Source organism: Oncorhynchus mykiss, chromosome 6, assembly GCF_057628025.1.
Source record: "Oncorhynchus mykiss isolate SJ-2025 chromosome 6, ASM5762802v1, whole genome shotgun sequence".
Classification (NCBI taxonomy): Eukaryota; Metazoa; Chordata; class Actinopteri; order Salmoniformes; family Salmonidae; genus Oncorhynchus; species Oncorhynchus mykiss.
In genome coordinates this window covers 48,413,078-48,435,175 of record NC_143027.1, presented here as the reverse complement: position 1 = coordinate 48,435,175, position 22,098 = coordinate 48,413,078, and the positions used below count along the sequence as shown (strand labels likewise).

Below are 22,098 nucleotides of genomic sequence, written 5' to 3'. Positions count from 1 at the left end.
CATTTTACCTTTCCTGTCTTCTTGGGCTCCTTCTTGAGCTGGGCCACTGGTTCTTCCTCAACAACCTCCCTCCCCCTCCCTCGGGGGATCATCATCATCTCTCTGTACTACCAAGAGGACATAGGAATTTCATGTCAATGTCAGATTAGATTCTTGCAAAGGACATCATAGAGCTACAGCCATATCAGAGCTAAACTGGTGATTGACTTAATAGAGAGAATTAGACATTTGTTTTGCAATAGCCTATGTTATCTTAAATGACGTTTTCCTTAGTTACATTCCCAAATATTTAGTGTCATTTAACCTACCTTTTCTTCATCCATAATAGCATACAGTATTTTTTATATCTCGAAAAACGTGTCCTTATCTGTGTTGTTTTACTGAGGACAATATTGCAGCCACTGACGAATTAAGAACTTCATACCACGTCATGGAATGTTAGACCTTTATGCACATTCCCATTCTCTCATTAATATTGGGGGGGAAATATATTGATCAGATTACACACTTTCCCCATCAACCGTTTTCGATACAGCTAGGCCCAAAATCTGTTCACTAAGCACTGCGACTCAGCAGGTCAAAACAGAAATAAACCTAGTCTAATTTCGTGTCGACCTCTTGTGGATTTATTTCGGTACCCCATTTAGTGAGCCAGTTGATTGATCTATTCCTTATAGTGCATTCCTTAAAAGTAGGCCTACATTAGGGAATAAGGTGCTATTTGGTAGCATATTCCTCTCTAGCCCATGCCTCCACCAATCCAATGATTTTAGATTTGTAGGAAGAAGCGAACGAAAGTGTACACTTCAGGAGAAGGGAGATATTATTGGACTGTATCCCTAGGCTATAGCCAGGCCTAAACCAAGTAGCCTTGAGTACGATCCCAAAAGCTTGGATTGCAGAAGGCCTATCAGAGCTAAATTGGTGATAACAACTTTAAACTTACTGTAAAACATGTTCTACCTTCCCCTATATTTCACTTACCTTTTCTTCCACCATAGCTAATTGTATATCCCGAAAAGCATGTCATTGACTGTTTTGGCTTTGCTACTTTCATGTCGAGTTATGATAAAAGAGCATTTTTGCAGACGCAGATTTTTAGTTAATCGGGGACGTCATGGACTGAAGGCAGTAGAGGTTAATTGGTTTTAAGAAATGTTTATATGTCGCCCTCTTGTGGAATTATTTAGGTACAACAACGTGTTGTGTAGGATCCAAATGATTGTTTTCTCCTCATCCCTGTGTTACGTCCTATTATCAGTCATAAACAGAGAGCAATACACTTTAATAGTAAAGAGGTAACACTCTTTGTTCCGGTAACCTGCTTCACCCAATGTGATACGGTATCGCTATTATTATTATTTTTTTAAAATTTTAGAACACATTCAAGAACCTCCAGAAGCTAACTTGCTAATTAGCTAAAAGCTATTTAGTCATTGTTAGCCAATGCTAGCGGCTTTTACCTTCTGCACAGATACCAGCCCTGTTCTTAGCCTGGATAATACTCGCCAGTCTACTAGTATCGGACTGTCTCTCCTGCCGTAATCCCTGGACCACTACTTCTGATCTTCACAGCTAGATCACAGCTTGCAGCTAACTAGCTCACAGCTAGCTTGCACTCATCGTGGCATCCAGTACCGAAGCTATCCCTAAGGCCCACCTCCCGGCCTACCCGGCCTACTAGTAACAGACTGAGATTCCCTCTACTGATGGACATTGCATAGGTAAGGATGTTTAAGAGCTCTGCTATAGCTTGTAGTTTTGCTTTAGGTGTGTGTTAGAAACATAGGTATGCCTACCAAACTCATAGCACTTGTTATTTTTCAACGTTACTATTCTGCCTCTCCCCCCCCCCCCCCCCCCCCCCCCCCCCCCCCCAGTTGGAGAGGTTTCTCCCTCCATATCTCAGTCTGTCAAAAAACGATCCTTGATTGTCAGGGTCTTTTCAGCAATGATGAAGCCATTTAGGCGCTTCACCAAGAAGAACCTGTAACCTGTTACGCTGCATGAAGAACTACTTATGTAACAGCAAGACTTTTGACGAGGAATTTCTGCATGTCTACCCTTTCAAAGTCTATTTGATCAAATAAATGCCATTGATTTTACAAGAATTTCAAGTGTTTTGGAAGATTGATAATACTGAAGCAGATTTTCTCAGAGAAATGCACTAGTTCCCCCTTGGTTACACATTTATTGTGCAGTTTTTGAGTTGGCAGGACTTGGGGCAGCAGGTAGCCTTGTGGTTAGAGCATTGGGCCAGTAACTGAATGGTTGCTAGGTCAGATCGCTGAGCTAACCATGTAAAAATATGACGTTCTGCTCCTGAACAAGGTAGTTAACCCACTGTTCCTCAGCTGTCATTGTAAATAAGAATTTGTTCTGAACTGACTTGTCTAGGAAAATAAATAAAATAACCACAGCTTGACTCTAATACAATAGTTGCTGCATAGACTGTCAGATAACCAGATGTTCTCTATTAATTTAGTTAGATTGGTAAGAGCTTATTAGCAGCAAGGGGAAAACACATAGAGGAGAATTAGCTATCTGCAGCTAGATCAACCCTCTGAGATGTTTTCTATATGTTGAAACTATAAGGTCCAACAGTTGACAGTGTATGTCAGAGCAAAAACCAAGCCATGAGGTCGAAGGAATTGTCCAGAGCTCAGAGACATGATTGTGTCAAGACACAGATCTGGTGAAGGGTACCAAAACGTTTCTGCAATATTGAAGGTCCCCAAGGACACAGTGGCCTCCATCATTCTTAAACGGAAGAAGTCTGGAACCACCAAGACTCCTCCTAGAGCTGGCCGCCAGGCCAAACTGAGCAATCGGGGGAGAAGGGCAGTGCAGTGGAGTATCTTCAACAGCCATAGGCCCAGGGATTGGTGCAATGCAGAATACGGCTTCACACAGAACAATCACCAAACCCATAAGATAACACTTAGCACAGCCAAACATCATGTATCACATGAAGAGGCATGTGTGTTCTCCAGACGTGATACCTTGTCATGGACCTGCTGTTTCGATCTTCGCTCTCTCTCTCCCTCTCCCCCACCTCTCTCTCTCCCTCTACCACACCTTTTGTCTCGACCTCTGAATGTTCGGCTATGAAAAGCCAACTGACAATTATTCTGGAGGTGCTGACCTGTTGCACCCTCTGTAACCACATTATTTTGTTGACTCTGCTGGTCATCTATGAAGAATGTTTGAACTACAGTACTTGAAGAACGATCTGGCCTTACGATCTGGCCATGTACACTTATAATCTCCACCGGCACAGCCAGAAGAGGACTAGCCACCCCTCAGAGCCTGGTTCCTCTCTAGGTTTCTTCCTAGGTTCCTGTTTTTCTAGAGAGTTTTTCCTAGCCACCGTGCTTCTAAATCTGCATTGCATTCTATTTGAGGTTTTAAGCTGGGTGTCGGAATAAGCATTTTGTGACATCTGCTGATGTAAAAAGGGCTTTATAAATAAATTGTACTGATTGATTGATGATTGATTGTATGAAATGGAGTAGCATATATCCATCATGTAAAATGAACATTGAGCACTGTCTCCATGGAGTATAGCACTGCAGCCTTAGGCAATGTATATTTACGTGGTGCATAACATTATCTCATATCACATGCATGGCAACCTGTGAAATAGATCAACAGATGATTTTTTATCTCCTCTCAAGGTCTGTTGATTTACAGTATCTCAGAATCAGGAACTGTCATATCCCATGTGATATGTCAAAACAAGTTGATACATGGTGCATTGGGTTTGTATTTATTGTGGATCCCCTTTAGCTGCAGCAGTTACTCTTCATGGGGTCCAGTAAAATGAAGGCAGTTATATAATTGTAAAAACATTCCCGATACATTCACAACAGATTTCACAAAATCCATGTTCCTTTTTGATTTCGGGGCAGGCTGTCAACAGCACGTACTGTGACAATATGATAAGTCAACAATACCTCTAGGCATATCTGACGTCATGTATTTGATATCTTTATGTGAAGGTTCATGTCCATATTGACATCAGTTCATTGTGTTTGAGGACGGTTCACTGACCAGTTTCCAACGGATACGATTAGACTAGTTTAACAGTTACAGAACAGCTACAGTAGCCTATCAGAACAGCTGCAGTGTCAGAGGCGCAGAGCCTTAATTAACGGGCTACACATAATGGCTGACGACAGCCAGGTAAGGTTCATTTTAGCCTACGTTTAATGTGCTTTACAGTTGTCCTAATCCCATCTTTTTCTAATGGCAAGTCTGCCTTAAGTGCAGAAACTATGGTTGATATTAGAAAATAAGTATGATTGGAAGTTTAGGCAAGTAATTCCAATTGGGGAATTGTTGTGGGATGTTAGCATACCATATTGCGCGTGTAGCATTCGTGCCATGGAGGATTGTGCAGGCCGGCAGGTTGCTACAGGATCCTAGTATCATGTATGTTATAGGGATCAGATCTGGCTGACTTTTTCACCTGAACTGCTCATTGGCTGTCCATAATGAGCCCAGCGAGCAGGATGTGTAGCTGGGCTCTGCAATAATTAGCTCCCAGAGCAATTACAAATAACTATTCTTGTTTTAAAAGCGTCATTACAACTAGCAACATGACGGTCAGTCACCTCTAAGCAGGACTCAGTAGAAACGCTATGTGTTGGATTTGTCCATGTCTCGCTAAATTAACCTAGCTACCATAACAGCCGTGGAGAATTTATACTACAGTTTTAAGGGATCTCTCTGAAGGTTTTAGATGATACAGTGGTGCTTCGTCCTCTGGATGAAGAACCATACATCTCGGCTTGGCTTCATTGCATTATTATTTGGGGAACGTTGACATGCCATTTGTGTTGACGGATGGATGAAAATAATGTAATTATAGTATCGTTATACATAGGCTAGCAGGAAAATCCGCATGAGATATCCATAGAACTGAGCCCTGCTCCATTTCAGCACCATGCCGCGGTCTCAGGTGCTGCCCAGACTCGAAACATTTCAGCACCATGGCACTGTCCCCTGACGCCAAGAAACTTGTCAGCTCTGTGCAGCGGAATGTCTTTGATTTGAAATTATTCTGCACGTGGTTATAATTTATTGCACGTCCTAGTTTTGCAGCTCTACAACCTCAGAATTATAGCAAATGGATGGCAGCGAGTTACGTTTTTGTATATGGTGATGAATGACGATGCATGATAAACCATAAATTAAACGCAAAAACGTGCACTTAGACATATTTTCGTTTGGCAGAACTTTGACAAGCTTTGATTTGTTTTCTAATGACATTGACAATTCATATAGATATTAGACTTAGATCTAATTGTGACATCATGTGTGTATGACATCTTTGAAGAATGCTCTGGCTTCAGCCAATCGGAATCGAGTATTCAACAATGCTTTGGCATAATTCAAGGACGTTCATATTCACTTCAGTTGTCTGCCGATGGTTCACTGACGTTTTTTCAAAGGAGGTATTAGTATTTCCTCTAAACAGCCTACAACAATAAGCTACTCATCATGTCAGATGACAGCAAGGTATGGTTCATTTGCCTATTTTGAGTTTAGAGGAGAAATTACTAACAATATAGTAGGTCACTAACACAGCAATAGGTCTCACTGGTTTGATCCATGGCCTGAAATCTGACCACTATTGCCGTTTTGTTTAAAATAGGAGCGAATAAGTTGTTTCATAAAGTCACAACCTAGGACTGATATTGACCTCTTATTTATCCACCAGAGCGTGAAATGGGAGGATCCCCCGGATGACCAAAATAAAGTCGTGGAGAACATGAAGGAAACAGAGACACATGAGACCAACAAGAACAGGACAGGAGGCAAGGTAAGAAATATGCTGTCCTTTACACATGCTCTGCCTACTTAGGCACAGATCTAGGATTAGTTTACTATCACTAAATCCTAGCCTTAAAGCATTAGGAGGAGACGCTACACTGACCTTAGATCTGCTATTAGACCTATAATCTGTTGTCATGTAGGCTAAACGTAAGTCCAGTGGCGGTGCCAAGAAGACTTCCGTGGAGGAGGACAGCAGCATTGGTGCAGGTCCGAGATTTCCGAGATTTTTGGGTGCAGGTTGTGTTCAAATTCATCAGCACTAATCTGAGTAGATAGTATCTATATAGGTGAAAGCAATATAGTGGAGGCCCGCAGAGAGATGTGCTTTTACCTGTCCAGTGCAATCCAATCCCTAAAGGTGAAGGAAATTAGGGATCAAGTTCAGATTCAACTTTAGATTTCTCTTTGCGGTTTCCCAGAGTCTTCTCAGACACCCGAGTGTGGTTTCCGGGAAAGGGGATCTATCATTGAGCAGCTGGAGAAGGAGGCTCAGAGGACTCTAATGCCTTCTCTCAAGATTGGGACATGCTGTGCCCCAATCCTCCTCTCCTTCCTGAGGAGTCTAACTGATGAGCAAGTCCCATGTCTTTTTCCAACCTCACAGACAACAACTCTGAATTTATAGTCATAGTGCACCTTCTAACCACAAATGGGATTTCAAACACTACACCTAACCCTAACATCACTGTAACCACACACCTAACTCTTCCTGTAAATCAAGAACAAAATATCTCATGGACTTGCTAATTGCTTAAATAAATACACGTTTATTTTCCCTGACATGGCTATCTAGTGACTCCACTAACTCAACACCAGTGTGCAGGTAAAATATGTTTCCTTTCTTTTCTTTTCTCTAGCCAATGGAGAGTGATTCAGCAGGGCATGAAAAATAATGTAAGTCTCTCCACATAAGGTTCTGGTCAAAAGTTGTGCGCTATATAGGGAATGGTGTCATGGAATTGCTTGATTGACAAAAACATTACTCTGTTTGTTGGCCATAGCTCACATTCGAGCAGCTCTCCATGCTGTGTCTGAAGATTGTTAAAGTCGTGACCCAGACAGCCCTCCGCATTCTCCTACCAGCGCTAGCTCGTATCATGGGGGTGAACCTGAGGAGTGGGGCAACCTCCCCAGAATCCCAGTGCTCTCTGACAGGGTCTGAGGATTCCTTAGGCGGTCTGGATGAGAGAGAGAAAAGGCTGCTGATCAGTGAGATGAACTACTGGACTAAGGAGAGGAGGAGGAATGGCAGTGCAGGATGCCGCCAAAAATCCACTCGCAGGACCTTATCACCATGCTGTTCGCCTAAGAGGTATGTTCACAGCAATATTTCAACATAATAATTGCAAGACCTGATCCATACTTATCATAAATTATTAACTTGGAATTCACACCTTGTAGTTTTAAGTTCTGGTCAGAAATGTTGCCACTGGGGGGGGTGGGTCCAGGTGAAAGTCATTTTTAACTGGGTAAGCCATGAAGTCATCTATGAATAAATAGATCAGGTACATGCCTTTCAGAAATAATTATATTCTGATGTCGTACAAACATAAAAATCAGGCAAAAAATCGTGTCAGTTGGCTTTAGGCTTCTAGAACTACGGTGGTATGAGAAGTAATCCATCATTGCTCTAATTTGGTTTTCAGGCTCACTAATGACCCAGATTAGATACAGTTGGTTACATTTGCATGGCTTAAGTGGTGATTGTGTGTTTATCTTCAAGGTCCCAGACCTCATTGCAGAGCTTGCCTGCAACTAGAGAGGCTCCCCTCATGGAGGAGCCTCTGAAGGCTCTTTTTGGGGTAACGGAAGAGAGCCTTCTGATATCCCTGGTTGAGGGTCACTCCAACCCCACCTCCTCCAGCTCCTCCGAGTTGAGCTGTGCTATCGTGGGGGAGGTGGTACACCAGCTTAACTCTGGCCTCTCAGTGGCCATTCAGGCCAGCCCGGGGAGTTGCCCCCCTATGGACAGTCAGGACATAGCAGCAGGCAAGGAGGTCATTCGGGTAGCCTCGGTTCAGATCCTGGCCGAGCTACAGAGCCAAACATCTGAGCCAGAGTGGGTAGGGTTTATCGAGCCCCTCATGGACCCTGTGACCGATGATGTGCTGGAGGCCATTGTCGACACAATGGACAAAATGGCACAGGACTTCAACATCCTATTGGATCTGGTCAAGAAGATGACAATCTTGGGGTCTACATTTCTGACCAATCTTCAATGTGACCTAGATGTTGAGTGTCCATCTGGGAAGGAAGGGACCACTCACTTTCCCAAAGAGACTGGATCCTCTACCAGTGTGGTGGCCAGAAAGATTCAGACCCTCTCTAGCCCCGACTTTCAGTCTAAAGCCCTGAAGGCGGTGAGCACCATCCTTACAAGGAAAGTCAGCAGCTCTTCTGGCATGGCTCCTTCCTCTAGGCCTTCTAGTGCTGCTCCTAGCCTTACTGAAGCCCCGCTGAATACCAGCTGCACAGCCTTGACATCTGTAACCTCCACTGCCACAGTGATTGTTAAGGCATTTGTGGGAGGCATGGAGACGATAGCATCATTTGAAGACACATGTGAAGCAGTTGATTGGCCAGTTCCTGTAAATGACCACAAAACAGGGTCTTCACAGAAGATAACCTTCTCTCTAGCCGGCACACTCTATGGCCGTATACGAGCAAAGCTGAGGGACCTTTTAACTCTAGCCGCTCGAGAAGAAGGTGTGGCAAAGGATGCTTCTCTTCGGGAGTCTTCAGACACCCTGGAAAAGGCAACTGTTTCAACTGTTGAGGTCCAGTTACCCAGCACCGAACACAGTAGAGTTCCCAGAGAGAGCCAACCAATACCAGCTCTCTGTCTCTCCAATCTGGATACCAGTACTCAAGAAGTTCTTAGCAGTGTTTTTTCCATCTACAAGTCAGAGTTATCAAAAGTGGAGAGTAAATCCTTAGCCGTTGTCAGTTCATCTGATGAGTCCCTAGAGGCTTGTTGGTTTGTTGATGGTGTCCTATCAAAGCTTGATGACTATACTATTTCCCAGTCACCCTCACCCAATGAAGACTTGAGCGTGAGTACTCAATATTCTCAACTGAGCTCAGAAGAGAGTGTCAGAATCACAGAGTCCTCAACTAGTCTGATTCAGAGCATTAAGAAGCTCTCTAGCAATGACTTTCAGACTCAGGCAGAAGAGGCAGTGAGTAAAGTGCTGATGAGATCCAGTCATTCCTTTATCACACAGATCAGCCATACTGGTCTTCAGAAAAGTCTGCAGGCTGGCTTATCATCTAGCTCACCATCAGAGATCCATGTCCTTTCAGAATCCATGTCCTCCATGTCCTCTGAGAATACAGCCTCTGGATTAGTGGAAACCTTTGTCAAAGGAATGGCGACTATTTTCCAGAAAAATGAGTCCACTGACACTGTGCTACTGGAAAGAAGTGGGAGAGTTTCGCAGTGCTCCCACGGGGGCTCCCAACTGGATTATACTGAATTGAGTGTTAAAATATCAGAGGAGAAGCTTTGGTCAACAGCTAAGAACATCTGCGTCAGTATGAAGAACACACTTAAGGATTTCTTCACAGGGCTGAAGCCATCCGGATCCGAAAGGACAGAAATGGCTTCTTCCAAAGAGACCCTTGGGGAAATCCTGGTTGCTATCCAGAGTGAAATCTCAAACTTCGGGCGAATGAAGGATTCCAGGGAGCTCCTTCAGATCAATGATATGGTAGGAACTATGCTGAAGGAGATTGAGAAAAGTGAGGATGACAGTGAACAAGTCTGCCAAGACATCCCTCGAACCTGTTCATCCTTATCCACTTCTTTAAATGGTCGTAGTTCCTTGTCCAGCTCTTCAAAGGGTCCTAGGTCAGAGTGTGAGTTAGAGATCAACCTCCCTGGCACTCCCATCCCTGACGAAGTGCCTTTTGATCTGACCTGCCCCATCGTCAGGAGCTCCTGCATCGACACCAGGGACTCTAAAATGCCAGAGATTTCTACAAGTGACCTAAAGACAAAGATGATGGCACACACAGATGAACCCCTGCATCGTAACAGTCCAATGACTGACAGCAGCCGACCACCGAGTGCTAAAGTCTCTTTTCGATCCTCCACTCCGTCTTTCACCAGCAAGGGAACCTCTTTGGTACCAAAGGGAGAGGGGATTGACATTGAAGAGAAGGAGGTGTGTATCCCCAGCAGCTCTGGCCATCTGAGGGAGCTCTTAATCATCCCGGACATCAGCAGTGCCACTGCATTCCCACTGCAGTACTTGATGGACTCCAGCAAAGATGATGGCATCTGTTTTGTCACCATACTGGTGATAAGGTTGCTATCGGAGATCAGACCCTCAGCCCTAGGTGGACCCTCCCAACAGGCAGCAGATCTGACAGAAACATCTCAGCAATTCATCAGACAAGTCCTGTCTGAGTTCTGTGCTGCATCCAGATTATCCAGGACACAGGCATATTCCCAGAACCTGAACATCCAAAGGGTGTTCAGAGGTGTACATAAAAACCTCATGGAGGAGTTTGGCTCTTATAACACCCTGCAAGCAGCTATGTCCTCCCAGGACCCTGCATTTGACAGAGTCCTGGTAAAGTCCTTGACCCAGCAGCTGGTACAGGGATGCAAGGAGGCGTCAAGACCAGCTTCTGCTGCAACAAACCCATCAGACCAGGCTGAGATGGAGAGGGGGGCTGAGCAGAAAGCAAGAAGGAGCTTCCTTTGCTTTTCAATGACCAAACTCAGGATCAACTTCAAGGTATAGCAGGGAGTTAGCATTTGTTTTTTGTTCCAGTTAGGTGCTGATGTTATTGATGTGGCTATGATAAGACAAATACATGAAATAAATATTTTTTATTCACCACTAAATTGTTGCCATAGATTCAGAAGTGTTCCATTTATTTATTCTCTGTACCATTTTCTTTACCTTTCTTCTGTTAGCGTTCCAAGAGAGGAAACAAAAAGGACTGCCATTCAGTCCAAGACCAGACTGAGATTCCCTCTACTGATGGACATTGCATAGGTAAGGATGTTTTAGAGCTCTGCTATAGCTTGTAGTTTTGTTTAGGTGTGTGTTAGAAACATAGGAATGCCTACCAAACTCATAGCACTGTTATTTTTCAACGTTACTATACTACATCTCTCTCTCTCTCTCTCTTACCCCATCCATTTCTCTTGTGTTTCTAGCTCCAGTTGGAGAGGTTTCTCCCTCCATATCTCAGCCTGTCAAAAAACGATCCTTGATTGTCAGGGTCTTTTCAGCAATGATGAAGCCATTCAGGCGCTTCACCAAGAAGAACCTGTAACCTGTTACGCTGCATGAAGAACTACTTTTGTAACAGCAAGACTTTTGACAAGAGGAATTTCTGCATGTCTAACCTTTCAAAGTCTATTTGATGAAATAAATGCCAATGATTTTACAAGAATTTCAAGTGTTTTGGAAGATTGATAATACTGAAGCAGATTTTCTCAGAGAAATGCACTAGTTCCCCCTTGGTTACACATTTATTGTTCAGCTTTTGAGTTGGCAGGACATAGGGTGTCAGGTAGCCTTGTGGTTAGAGCATTGGGCCAGTAACTGAAAGGTTGCTAGGTCAGATCCCTGAGCTGGCCATGTAAAAATATGTCGTTCTGCTCCTGAACAAGGTAGTTAACCCACTGTTCCTAAGCTGTCATTGTAAATAAGAATTTGTTCTAAACTGACTTGTCTAGGAAAATAAATAAAATAACCACAGCTTGACTCTAATACAATAGTTGCTGCATAGACTGTCAGATAACCAGATGTTCTCTATTAATTTAGTTAGATTGGTAAGAGCTTATTAGCAGCAAGGGAAAACACATAGAGGAGAATTAGCTATCTGCAGCTAGATCAACCCTCTGAGATGCTTTCTATATTTTTTTTCTATATTTTTTATTTCACCTTTATTTAACCAGGTAGGCAAGTTGAGAACAAGTTCTCATTTACAATTGCGACCTGGCCAAGATAAAGCAAAGCAGTTCGACACATACAACGACACAGAGTTACACATGGAGTAAAACAAACATACAGTCAATAATACAGTATAAACAAGTCTATATACGATGTGAGCAAATGAGGTGAGAGAAGGGATGTAAAGGCAAAAAAAGGCGATGGTGGCAAAGTAAATACAATATAGCAAGTAAAACACTGGAATGGTAGATTTGCAGTGGAAGAATGTGCAAAGTAGAAGTAAAAAATAATGGGGTGCAAAGGAGCTAAATAAATAAATAAAATAAATACAGTAGGGAAAGAGGTAGTTGATTGGGCTAAATTATAGGTGGGCTATGTACAGGTGCAGTAATCTGTGAGCTGCTCTGACAGTTGGTGCTTAAAGCTAGTGAGGGAGATAAGTGTTTCCAGTTTCAGAGATTTTTGTAGTTTGTCCCAGTCATTGGCAGCAGAGAACTGGAAGGAGAGGCGGCCAAAGAAAGAATTGGTTTTGGGGGTGACCAGAGAGATATACCTGCTGGAGCGCGTGCTACAGGTGGGTGATGCTATGGTGACCAGCGAGCTGAGATAAGGGGGGACTTTACCTAGCAGGGTCTTGTAGATGACATGGAGCCAGTGGGTTTGGCGACGAGTATGAAGCGAGGGCCAGCCAATGAGAGCGTACAGGTCGCAATGGTGGGTAGTATATGGGGCTTTGGTGACAAAACGGATTGCACTGTGATAGACTGCATCCAATTTGTTGAGTAGGGTATTGGAGGCTATTTTGTAAATGACATTGCCGAAGTCGAGGATTGGTAGGATGGTCAGTTTTACAAGGGTATGTTTGGCAGCATGAGTGAAGGATGCTTTGTTGCGAAATAGGAAGCCAATTCTAGATTTAACTTTGTATTGGAGATGTTTTATTTAGGTCTGGAAGGAGAGTTTACAGTCTAACCAGACACCTAGGTATTTGTAGTTGTCCACGTATTCTAAGTCAGAGCCGTCCAGAGTAGTGATGTTGGACAGGCGGGCAGGTGCAGGCAGCGATCGGTTGAAGAGCATGCATTTAGTTGTACTTGTATTTAAGAGCAATTGGAGGCCACGGAAGGAGAGTTGTATGGCATTGAAGCTTGCCTGGAGGGTTGTTAACACAGTGTCCAAAGAAGGGCCAGAAGTATACAGAATGGTGTCGTCTGCGTAGAGGTGGATCATTGACTCACCAGCAGCAAGAGCGACATCATTGATGTATAGAGAGAAGAGAGTCGGTCCAAGAATTTAACCCTGTGGCACCCCCATAGAGACTGCCAGAGGTCCGGACAGCATACCCTCCGATTTGACACACTGAACTCTATCAGAGAAGTAGTTGGTGAACCAGGCAAGGCAATCATTTGAGAAACCAAGGCTGTCGAGTCTGCCGATGAGGATGTGGTGATTGACAAAGTCGAAAGCCTTGGCCAGATCAATGAATACGGCTGCACAGTAATGTTTCTTAGCGATGGCAGTTAAGATATCGTTTAGGACCTTGAGCGTGGCTGAGGTGCACCCATGACCAGCTCTGAAACCAGATTGCATAGCAGAGAAGGTATGGTGAGATTCGAAATGGTCGGTAATCTGTTTGTTGACTTGGCTTTCGAAGACCTTAGAAAGGCAGGGTAGGATAGATATAGGTCTGTAGTAGTATGGGTCAAGATTGTCCCCCTCTTTGAAGAGGGGGATGACCGCAGCTGCTTTCCAATCTTTGGGAATCTTAGACGACACGAAAGAAAGGCTAGTAATAGGGGTGGCAACAATTTCGGCAGATAATTTTAGAAAGAAAGGGTCCAGATTGTCTAGCCCGGCTGATTTGTAGGGGTCCAGATTTTGCAGCTCTTTAAGAACATCAGCTGACTGGCTGACTGGATTTGGGAGAAGGAGAAATGGGGAAGGCTTGGGCGAGTTGCTGTGGGGGGTGCAGTGCTGTTGACCGGGGTAGGAGTAGCCAGGTGGAAAGCATGGCCAGCCGTAGAAAAATACTTATTGAAATTCTCAATTATAGTGGATTTATCAGTGGTGACAGTGTTTCCTATCTTCAGTGTAGTGGGCAGCTGGGATGAGGTGTTCTTATTCTCCATGGACTTTACAGTGTCCCAGAACTTTTTTGAGTTGGTGTTGCAGGAAGCAAATTTCTGCTTGAAAAAGCTAGCCTTGTCCTCCCGGGTGGCGCAGTGGTTAAGGGCGCTGTACTGCAGCGCCAGCTGTGCCATCAGAGTCCCTGGGTTTGCGCCCAGGCTCTGTCGTAACCGGCTGCGACCGGGAGGTCCGTGGTGCGACGCACAATTGGCCTAGCGTCGTCCGTGTTAGGGAGCGCTTGGTCGGTAGGGATGTCCTTGTCTCATCGCGCACCAGTGACTCCTGTGGCGGGCCGGGCGCAGTGCGCGCTAACCAAGGTTGCCAGGTTCACAGTGTTTCCTCCGACACATTGGTGCGGCTGGCTTCCGGGTTTGATGCGCGCTGTGTTAAGAAGCAGTGCGGCTTGGTTGGGTTGTGTATCGGAGGACGCATGACTTTCAACCTTCGTCTCTCCCGAGCCCGTACGGGAGTTGTAGCGATGAGACAAGATAGTAGCTACTACAACAATTGGATACCACGAAAAAGGGGTAAAAAAATAATATATGTATTTTTTTTAAAAGCCTTGGCTTTTCTAACTGCCTGGTTTCTAGCTTCCCTGAACAGCTGCATATCACGGGGGATGTTCGATGCTAATGCAGAACGCCATAGGATGTTTTTGTGTTGGTTAACCCACTGTTCCTAAGCTGTCATTGTAAATAAGAATTTGTTATTAACTGCCTTGTCTAGTAAAATAAGTAAAATAACCAGAGCTTGACTCTAATACAATAGTTGCTGCATAGACAGTCAGATAACCAGATGTTCTCTATTAATTTAGTTAGATTGGTAAGAGCTTATTAGCAGCAAGGGGAAAACACATAGAGGAGAATTAAATATCTGTAGCTAGATCAACCCTCTGAGATGTTTTCTATATGTTGAAAATATAAGGTCCAACAGTTGACAGTGTATGTCAGAGCAAAAACCAAGCCATGAGGTCGAAGGAATTGTCAGTAGAGCTCAGAGACATGATTGTGTCAAGACACAGATCTGGTGAAGGGTACCAAAACATTTCTGCAATATTGAAGGTCCCCAAGGACACAGTGGCCTCCATCATTCTTAAACGGAAGAAGTTTGGAACCACCAAGACTCTGAGCAAAACTGAGCAATCGGGGGAGAACGGCTTTGGTCAATTCAAAATAGCTCTACTCTGAGAACTACTTTTAATCACAGAGTGGAAAACATAGAACCATAGAACTGTGTGGATCACAATTATTGGTGTATTCTGGAATAAGACAAACCTACATAGAGTTGGAGTCTGAGTGTGTGTACACACAGCCACCTCTTTAACCAATCTTCAAAATATTTGGCAGCCTTTGAGATGGAGAGGCAGGAGAAGGAGTGACAGAACAAGAGTATAATAAAAGCATGACTTCTCTCCCACTCCTGCTCACAGCAGGAGTGCAGTGGAGTATTTCAACAGCCATAGGTCCAGGGATTTCACATCACATTCCATGATGCAATGCAGAATACGGCTTCACACAGAACAATCACTAAACCCATAAGATAACACTTCGCACAGCACAGCCAAACATCATGTATCACATGAAGAGAAATGTGTGTTCTCCGGACGAGATGCCTTGTCACGGACCTGCTGTTTCAATCTTCGCTCTCTCTCTCCCTAAGTTTGTTTTACTCACTGCTTTAGCACACTGCCAACCCTGATGTCCTTGCCGTGTCTGAATCCTGGCTTAGGAAGGCCACCAAAAATTCTGAGATTTCCATACCCAACTATAACATTTTCCGTCAAGATAGAACTGCCAAAGGGGGAGGAGTTAGCCTGCAAAGTAATGTCATACTTTCCAGGTCCATACCCAAACCGTTCGAACCGTCTCTCCAGAAATAAGTCTCTCACTGTTGCCGCCTGCTACCGACCCCCCTCAGCTCCCAGCTGTGCCCTGGACACCATTTGTGAATTGATCGCCACCCCCATCTAGCTTCAGAGTTTGTTCTGTTAGGTGACCTAAACTGGGATATGCTTAACACCCCGGCAGTCCTACAATCTAAGCTAGATGCCCTCAATCTCACACAAATCATCAAGGAACCCACCAGGTACAACCCTACATCTGTAAACAAGGGCACCCTCATAGACGTTATCCTGACCAACTGGCCCTCCAAATACACCTCCGCTGTCTTCAATCAGGATCTCAGCGATCACTGCCTCATTGCCTGTATCCGCTACGGGTCCGCAGTCAAACGACCACCCCCCATCACTGTCAAACGCTCCCTAAAACACTTCTGCGAGCAGGCCTTTCTAATCGACCTGGCCCGGGTATCCTGGAAGGATATTGACCTCATCCCGTCAGTTGAGGATGCCTGGTCATTCTTTAAAAGTAACTTCCTCACCATCTTAGATAAGCATGCTCCTTTCAAAAAATGCAGAACTAAGAACAGATATAGCCCTTGGTTCACTCCAGACCTGACTGCCCTCGACCAGCACAAAAACATCCTGTGGCGGACTGCAATAGCATCGAATAGTCCCCGCGATATGCAACTGTTCAGGGAAGTCAGGAACCAATACAGGCAGTCAGTCAGGAAAGCAAAGGCTAGCTTTTTCAAGCAGAAATTTGCATCCTGTAGCTCTAACTCCAAAAATTCTGGGACACTGTAAAGTCCATGGAGAACAAGAGCACCTCCTCCCAGCTGCTCACTGCACTGAGGCTAGGTAACACGGTCACCACCGATAAATCTATGATAATCGAAAACTTCAACAAGCATTTCTCAACGGCTGGCCATGCCTTCCTCCTGGCTACTCCAACCTCGGCCTCAATTCTCGGGCCGACTCTTTTCTCTGTATATATCAATGATGTTGCTCTTACTGCGGGCGATTCCCTGATCCACCTCTATGCAGACGACACCATTCTGTATACTTCTGGACCTTCCTTGGACACTGTGCTATCTAACCTCCAAACGAGCTTCGATGCCATACAACACTCCTTCCGTGGCCTCCAACTGCTCTTAAAAGCTAGTAAAACCAAATGCATGCATTTCAACCGTTCTCTGCCTGCACCCGCACGCCCGACTAGCATCACCACCCTGGATGGTTCCGACCTAGAATATGTGGACATCTATAAGTACCTAGGTGTCTGGCTAGATTGTAAACTCTCCTTCCAGACTCATATCAAACATCTCCAATCTAAAATAAAATCTAGAGTCGGCTTTCTATTCCACAACAAAGCCTCCTTCACTCACGCCGCCAAACTTACCCTAGTAAAACTGACTATCCTACCGATCCTCGACTTCGGCGATGTCATCTACAAAATAGCTTCCAATAATCTACTCAGCAAACTGGATGCAGTTTATCACAGTGCCATCCGTTTTTTTACTAAAGCACCTTATACCACCCACCACTGCGACCTGTATACTCTAGTCGGCTGGCCCTCGCTACATATTCGTCGCCAGACCCACTGGCTCCAGGTCATCTACAAGTCCATGCTAGGTAAAGCTCCGTCTTATCTCAGTTCACTGGTCACGATGGCAATACCCACCCGTAGCACGCGCTCCAGCAGGTGTATCTCACTGATCATCCCTAAAGCCAACACCTCATTTGGCCGCCTAGTAGTTCTCTGCTGCCTGTGACTGGAACGAATTGCAAAAATCGATGAAGTTGGAGACTTTTATTTCCCTCACCAACTTTAAACATCTGCTATCTGAGCAGCTAACCGATCGCTGCAGCTGTACATAGTCCATCGGTATATAGCCCACCCAATTGACCTACCTCATCCCCATACTGTTTTTATTTATTTACTTTTCTGCTCTTTTGCACACCAGTATCTCTACCTGCACATGACCATCTGATCGTTTATCACTCCAGTGTTTATCTGCTAAGTTGTAATTATTCGCCTACCTCCTCATGCCTTTTGCACACAATGTATATAGACTCTTTTTTTCTTTTTTTTCTACTGTGTTATTGACTTGTTTATTGTTTACTCCATGTGTAACTCTGTGTTGTTGTCTGTTCACACTGCTATGCTTTATCTTGGCCAGGTCGCAGTTGTAAATGAGAACTTGTTCTCAACTAGCCTACCTGGTTAAATAAAGGTGAAATAAAATAAAAATAAAAATCTGGCACTTTTTTTCAGAAAACCGATGGCAGCGTCTATCATTGCTCTTCTACCATCTATCCCATGTCTGCACCTCCCTCTTCCATCAAAAACAAATTACCTGGTTAAAGGTAGTTAGGCTAGGGGTTAGGGTTAAGGTTAGAGTTACGTTTAGGAGTTAGGTTAAAAGGTTAAGGTTAGAGTCAGGGGAAGGGTTAGCTATAAGGGTTAGGGGAAGGGTTAGCTAACATGCTAAGTAGTTACAAAGTAGCTAAACAGTAGTAAGTAGTTGAACGTTTGCTAATTAGCTAAAGTTGTCTGTGATGAGATTCAAAATCATAACCTTTGGATCGTTAGACATCCGTGTTATACTGTATGCCCACCCCTCCACCCTGACCAACCACCCTACTTTCGTTTTTGCCTTAAATAACCATTTGTCTTATATAACCATACCAAACATAACATATTATACTAATTTGAGTGTCCCGGATTTACATTTACTATGTTACGTCTAGTCTATGAGATCAGGCTCATCACAGACATGAACAGAGTAACAGGTCATTGTAGTTATGAGTGTAAGGGATTGGAGGATTTCACTGTGGGTCAATGCAGAGCTAAGCATGAAGGATTTTTGTGGCATGACATAAAACCAGAAACCACAGCACAGAGGAAACCTCTGAGGGTCATAATGGCTGGTCCCATTAAACCTGGGGGAGGAGGAGTTTGAGCAGACCTCAGAGGACAGGAGCTGTCATGGTGTTAAGGACAGTAGATGAATTACCACACTTTTTTGCTCTTATTCTCTGTGTGTGTGTGTGTGTGTGTGTGTCTGTGTGTGTGTGTCTGACAGAGGTAGAACGTGATGAAATACAGAATTGTGCGTTCGTTTGTTGTAGCTTTTTATTATTGTAATAGATCATTTTCATCCCTAACTTTTTAAGAATGAGGCAAGATGAAGTCAAATTTCTCAAACAAGAAACATGGTTGACTGTTTCCCTTCAGTCGATTTCTCATTCTCTTGTAAAATAGCAATGATGCAAGCGCTCTGATCTAGAAGCCAGTGAAAGCGAGAGGTTTTACAGCTAGTTTGTTCAGCTCAGGAAAGCCCCACGGCAGCACTTTGAAGTGTAGCATTGTGTTTTGATATCCTCATCTCCTTTGACAGTGTCTCCCGCATTCCGACAGAGCAGATAAAGCAGTACTGGGTAGAGCTGGTGGGGCTTTCAGAGTCAGTTTCATCTTTCTGCTCAGGCACAGGGCAGGCATCCTATGAACTGTTTATCTCAGGAGTGCCTGATTTACCTCTGAATGGTGTCAAATGTGAGAGAAAGTGGGATCCGGGTGTTCTTTTACCATTGTATGGATGTCTCCCTTTGACGAAGAAAAGCCTTGCCAATGAGAACCTTATTCCAGTCAGAGAGATATTATCAATATTTGTGTTGACACATACCCTACTGCTTCAGTCAGGATAGCATCACGGCTGGGGATTTGTTGTCATCTGTCTGAGACGGAGATACTGGTTGAGCAGAATACATTTAGAGGTACATTGGGAAAGAAAATCCTGCATGTATGAAAAAGCCCACCCTGTGGGTGTCACAACGTCTGCGGAAGTCGAAGCCTCTCCTTGTTCGGGCGGTGCTTGGCGGTCGACGTCACCGGTCTTTTTGCCATCATTGATCCATTTTTCATTGGTTTTATCTTGTCTTACTACACACCTGGTTTCAATCCCATTCATTACCTGTTGTGTATTTAACCGTCTGTTTTCCCTCATGTCTTTGTCAGAGATTGTTTTATGTTCAGTATTCGTGTTTTGTATTTGGTGCGCGACGGGTCCTCGTACCCACTTTGTTTCATTGTATTTCATGGTTTTGGAGTTATGTGTTTTAAGTTATTAAACTACTCCATTCCACCAAGTTTTAATTATCCTGTGCCTGACTTCCCTGCCACCTATACACACGACTGTGATAGAATCTCTGACCAAAATGAAGTCAGCAGGAGAAGGTACCCCAGCCGTGGAGGTGGAGGAGCGCGTCATGGAACATGCGGCGATGATTTCCAAACTGAGCGCAGCCATGGATCGCGTTGTCCAGAACATGGACCGCTGGGAGACACAGGGAGTTTTTCCAGTGCCTCTACCAGGACAACCGGGGTCTACCCTGAACACCCCTTTCCCACCTGAACCTAGCAGGATCCATCTATCCATACCACAGGGATACGACGGAGATTCTGCCGGATGCCAGGGTTTCCTCCTAAAACGAAGCATGTACCTGGCCACGGTCCACCCAGCTCCATCGGACCGTGAGAAGAGTTTTGCCCTCGTCTCGTCCCTCACCGGGAAAGCCCTGGAGTGGGCCAGCGCTGTGTGTGGAGGGGGAGATGAGGCATTGGACGATTTTGAGGAGTTCACCTGCTGTTTCCGGACAGTATTCGACCACCCACCCGAGGGCAGAGCGGCGGGTGAGCGCCTCTACCATCTGAGGCAGGAGATGAGGAGCGCACAGAAGTTTGCGCTGGAGTTTAGGACCCTGGCTGCCGGCGCTGGATGGAGCAACAGGGCCCTGATCGACCATTACCGCTGTAGTCTACGTGAGGACCTCCGTCGGGAGCTGGTCTGCAGAGACACCACCCTCACCTTCGACCAGCTGGTGGACCTGTCCATCCGGCTGGACAACCTGCTGGCTACTCGCGGACGTCCAGATCGGGGTCTGGTTGTTCCATCCTCCCGCACACCCTCTCCGATACCCATGTAGCTGGGTGGTGCGGAGCGCAGGGAGACCGGAGGGGGTTCTCTCTCGTGCACCATATGTGGCCGCAGAGGTCACACTGCTGGTCGGTGCCGGGTTGGTTCCTCTGGGAATCGAGGTAGCAGACAGGGCAATCTGGCGTCACCCCAGGTGAGTAGGCACCATTCTCATCCAGAGCCCTCTGTTGCACATATGTTTGTCTCTGTTACTTTTTCTGAATTTTCCCCGCGTTCCCAGCATAAGGTGCTAGTAGATTCAGGCGCGGCTGGGAATTTCCTTAATAAAGGATTAGCTCATAGTTTAGGGATCCCCATTGTTCCTGTGCATATGCCTTTCCCCGTTCATGCCTTAGATAGTCGACCATTAGGGTCAGGGTTTATCAGGGAGGCAACTGCTCCTTTGAGTATGGTAACGCAGGGGGGTCACAGGGAAAAGATGAGTCTTTTTCTTATTGAATCTCCTGCGTATTCCGTGGTGCTGGGCCTACCCTGGTTAGCTTGTCATAACCCCACTGTTTCTTGGCCACAGAGGGCTCTCATGGGGTGGTCGAGAGAGTGCTCAGGTAGGTGTTTAGGGGTTTCCGTTGGTGCTACTAAGGTGGAAAGTCCAGACCAGGTCTCCACAGTGCGCATTCCCCCAGAAACAGGCCGATTTGGCTCTCACCTTCTGTAAAAAGAAGGCGACTCAATTACCACCCCATCGACGGGGGGATTGTGCAATAGATCTCCTGGTTGACGCTGCACTTCCCAGGAGTCACGTGTATCCCCTGTCGCAAGCGGAGACGGTGGCTATGGAGACATATGTCTCCGAATCCCTGCGTCAGGGGTACATTCAGCCCTCCATTTCACCTGTCTCCTTGAGTTTCTTGTTTGTGAAGAAGAAGGATGGAGGTTTGTGCCCGTGCATTGATTATCGAGGTCTCAATAAAATCACAGTGAGGTATAGTTACCCCGCTACCTCTTATTGCTATGGCGATTGAGTCAATGCACAGGGCTCGCTTCTTCAATAAACTGGATCTCAGGAGTGCGTACAATCTGGTGTGTATTCGGAAGGGAGACGAGCGTAAGACGGCAATTAGTACCACCTCAGGGCATTATGAGTACCTCGTCATGCCGTATGGGTTGCAGCCGTGTGTAATTAGCCGACTCCCACCAAGGTAAAGGAGGTGCAGTGACTTTTAGAGTTTGCCAACTACTACCGGAGGTTTATCCGGGGCGCCAAACAATGAACATGCACCTGTAGAATGGTCGTTAAGACACTAACAGCTTACAGATGGTAGGCAATTCAGGTCACAATTATGAAAACTTAGGACACTAAAGAGGCCTTTCTACTGACTCTGAAAATCACCAAAAGAAAGATGCCCAGGGTCCCTGCTCATCTGCGTGAACATGCAGG

At 45.1% G+C, this 22,098-nt stretch overlaps 1 protein-coding gene across 1 annotated transcript; it reads left to right on the top strand.

Moving 5' to 3' along the window:
* The first annotated feature begins 4,167 nt into the window (after nucleotides 1-4,167).
* On the top strand, nucleotides 4,168-11,133 carry LOC110513487 (uncharacterized). Its single transcript, XM_036980288.2, has 9 exons — nucleotides 4,168-4,185; nucleotides 5,726-5,827; nucleotides 5,982-6,048; nucleotides 6,261-6,414; nucleotides 6,699-6,735; nucleotides 6,843-7,153; nucleotides 7,565-10,586; nucleotides 10,769-10,850; nucleotides 11,015-11,133. Exons 1-9 carry the CDS (start codon nucleotides 4,168-4,170, stop codon nucleotides 11,131-11,133), a joined length of 3,912 nt encoding a protein of 1,303 aa, XP_036836183.2.
* The last annotated feature ends 10,965 nt before the right edge of the window (nucleotides 11,134-22,098 follow it).

Excerpts from the sequence above, each read along its gene's own strand:
- LOC110513487 (XM_036980288.2), top strand. Across the intron at positions 6,049-6,260 it reads GGACAGCAGCATTGGTGCAG|AGTCTTCTCAGACACCCGAG; the intron begins GTCCGAGATTTC and ends GCGGTTTCCCAG. Across the intron at positions 6,736-6,842 it reads AGCAGGGCATGAAAAATAAT|CTCACATTCGAGCAGCTCTC; the intron begins GTAAGTCTCTCC and ends TGTTGGCCATAG.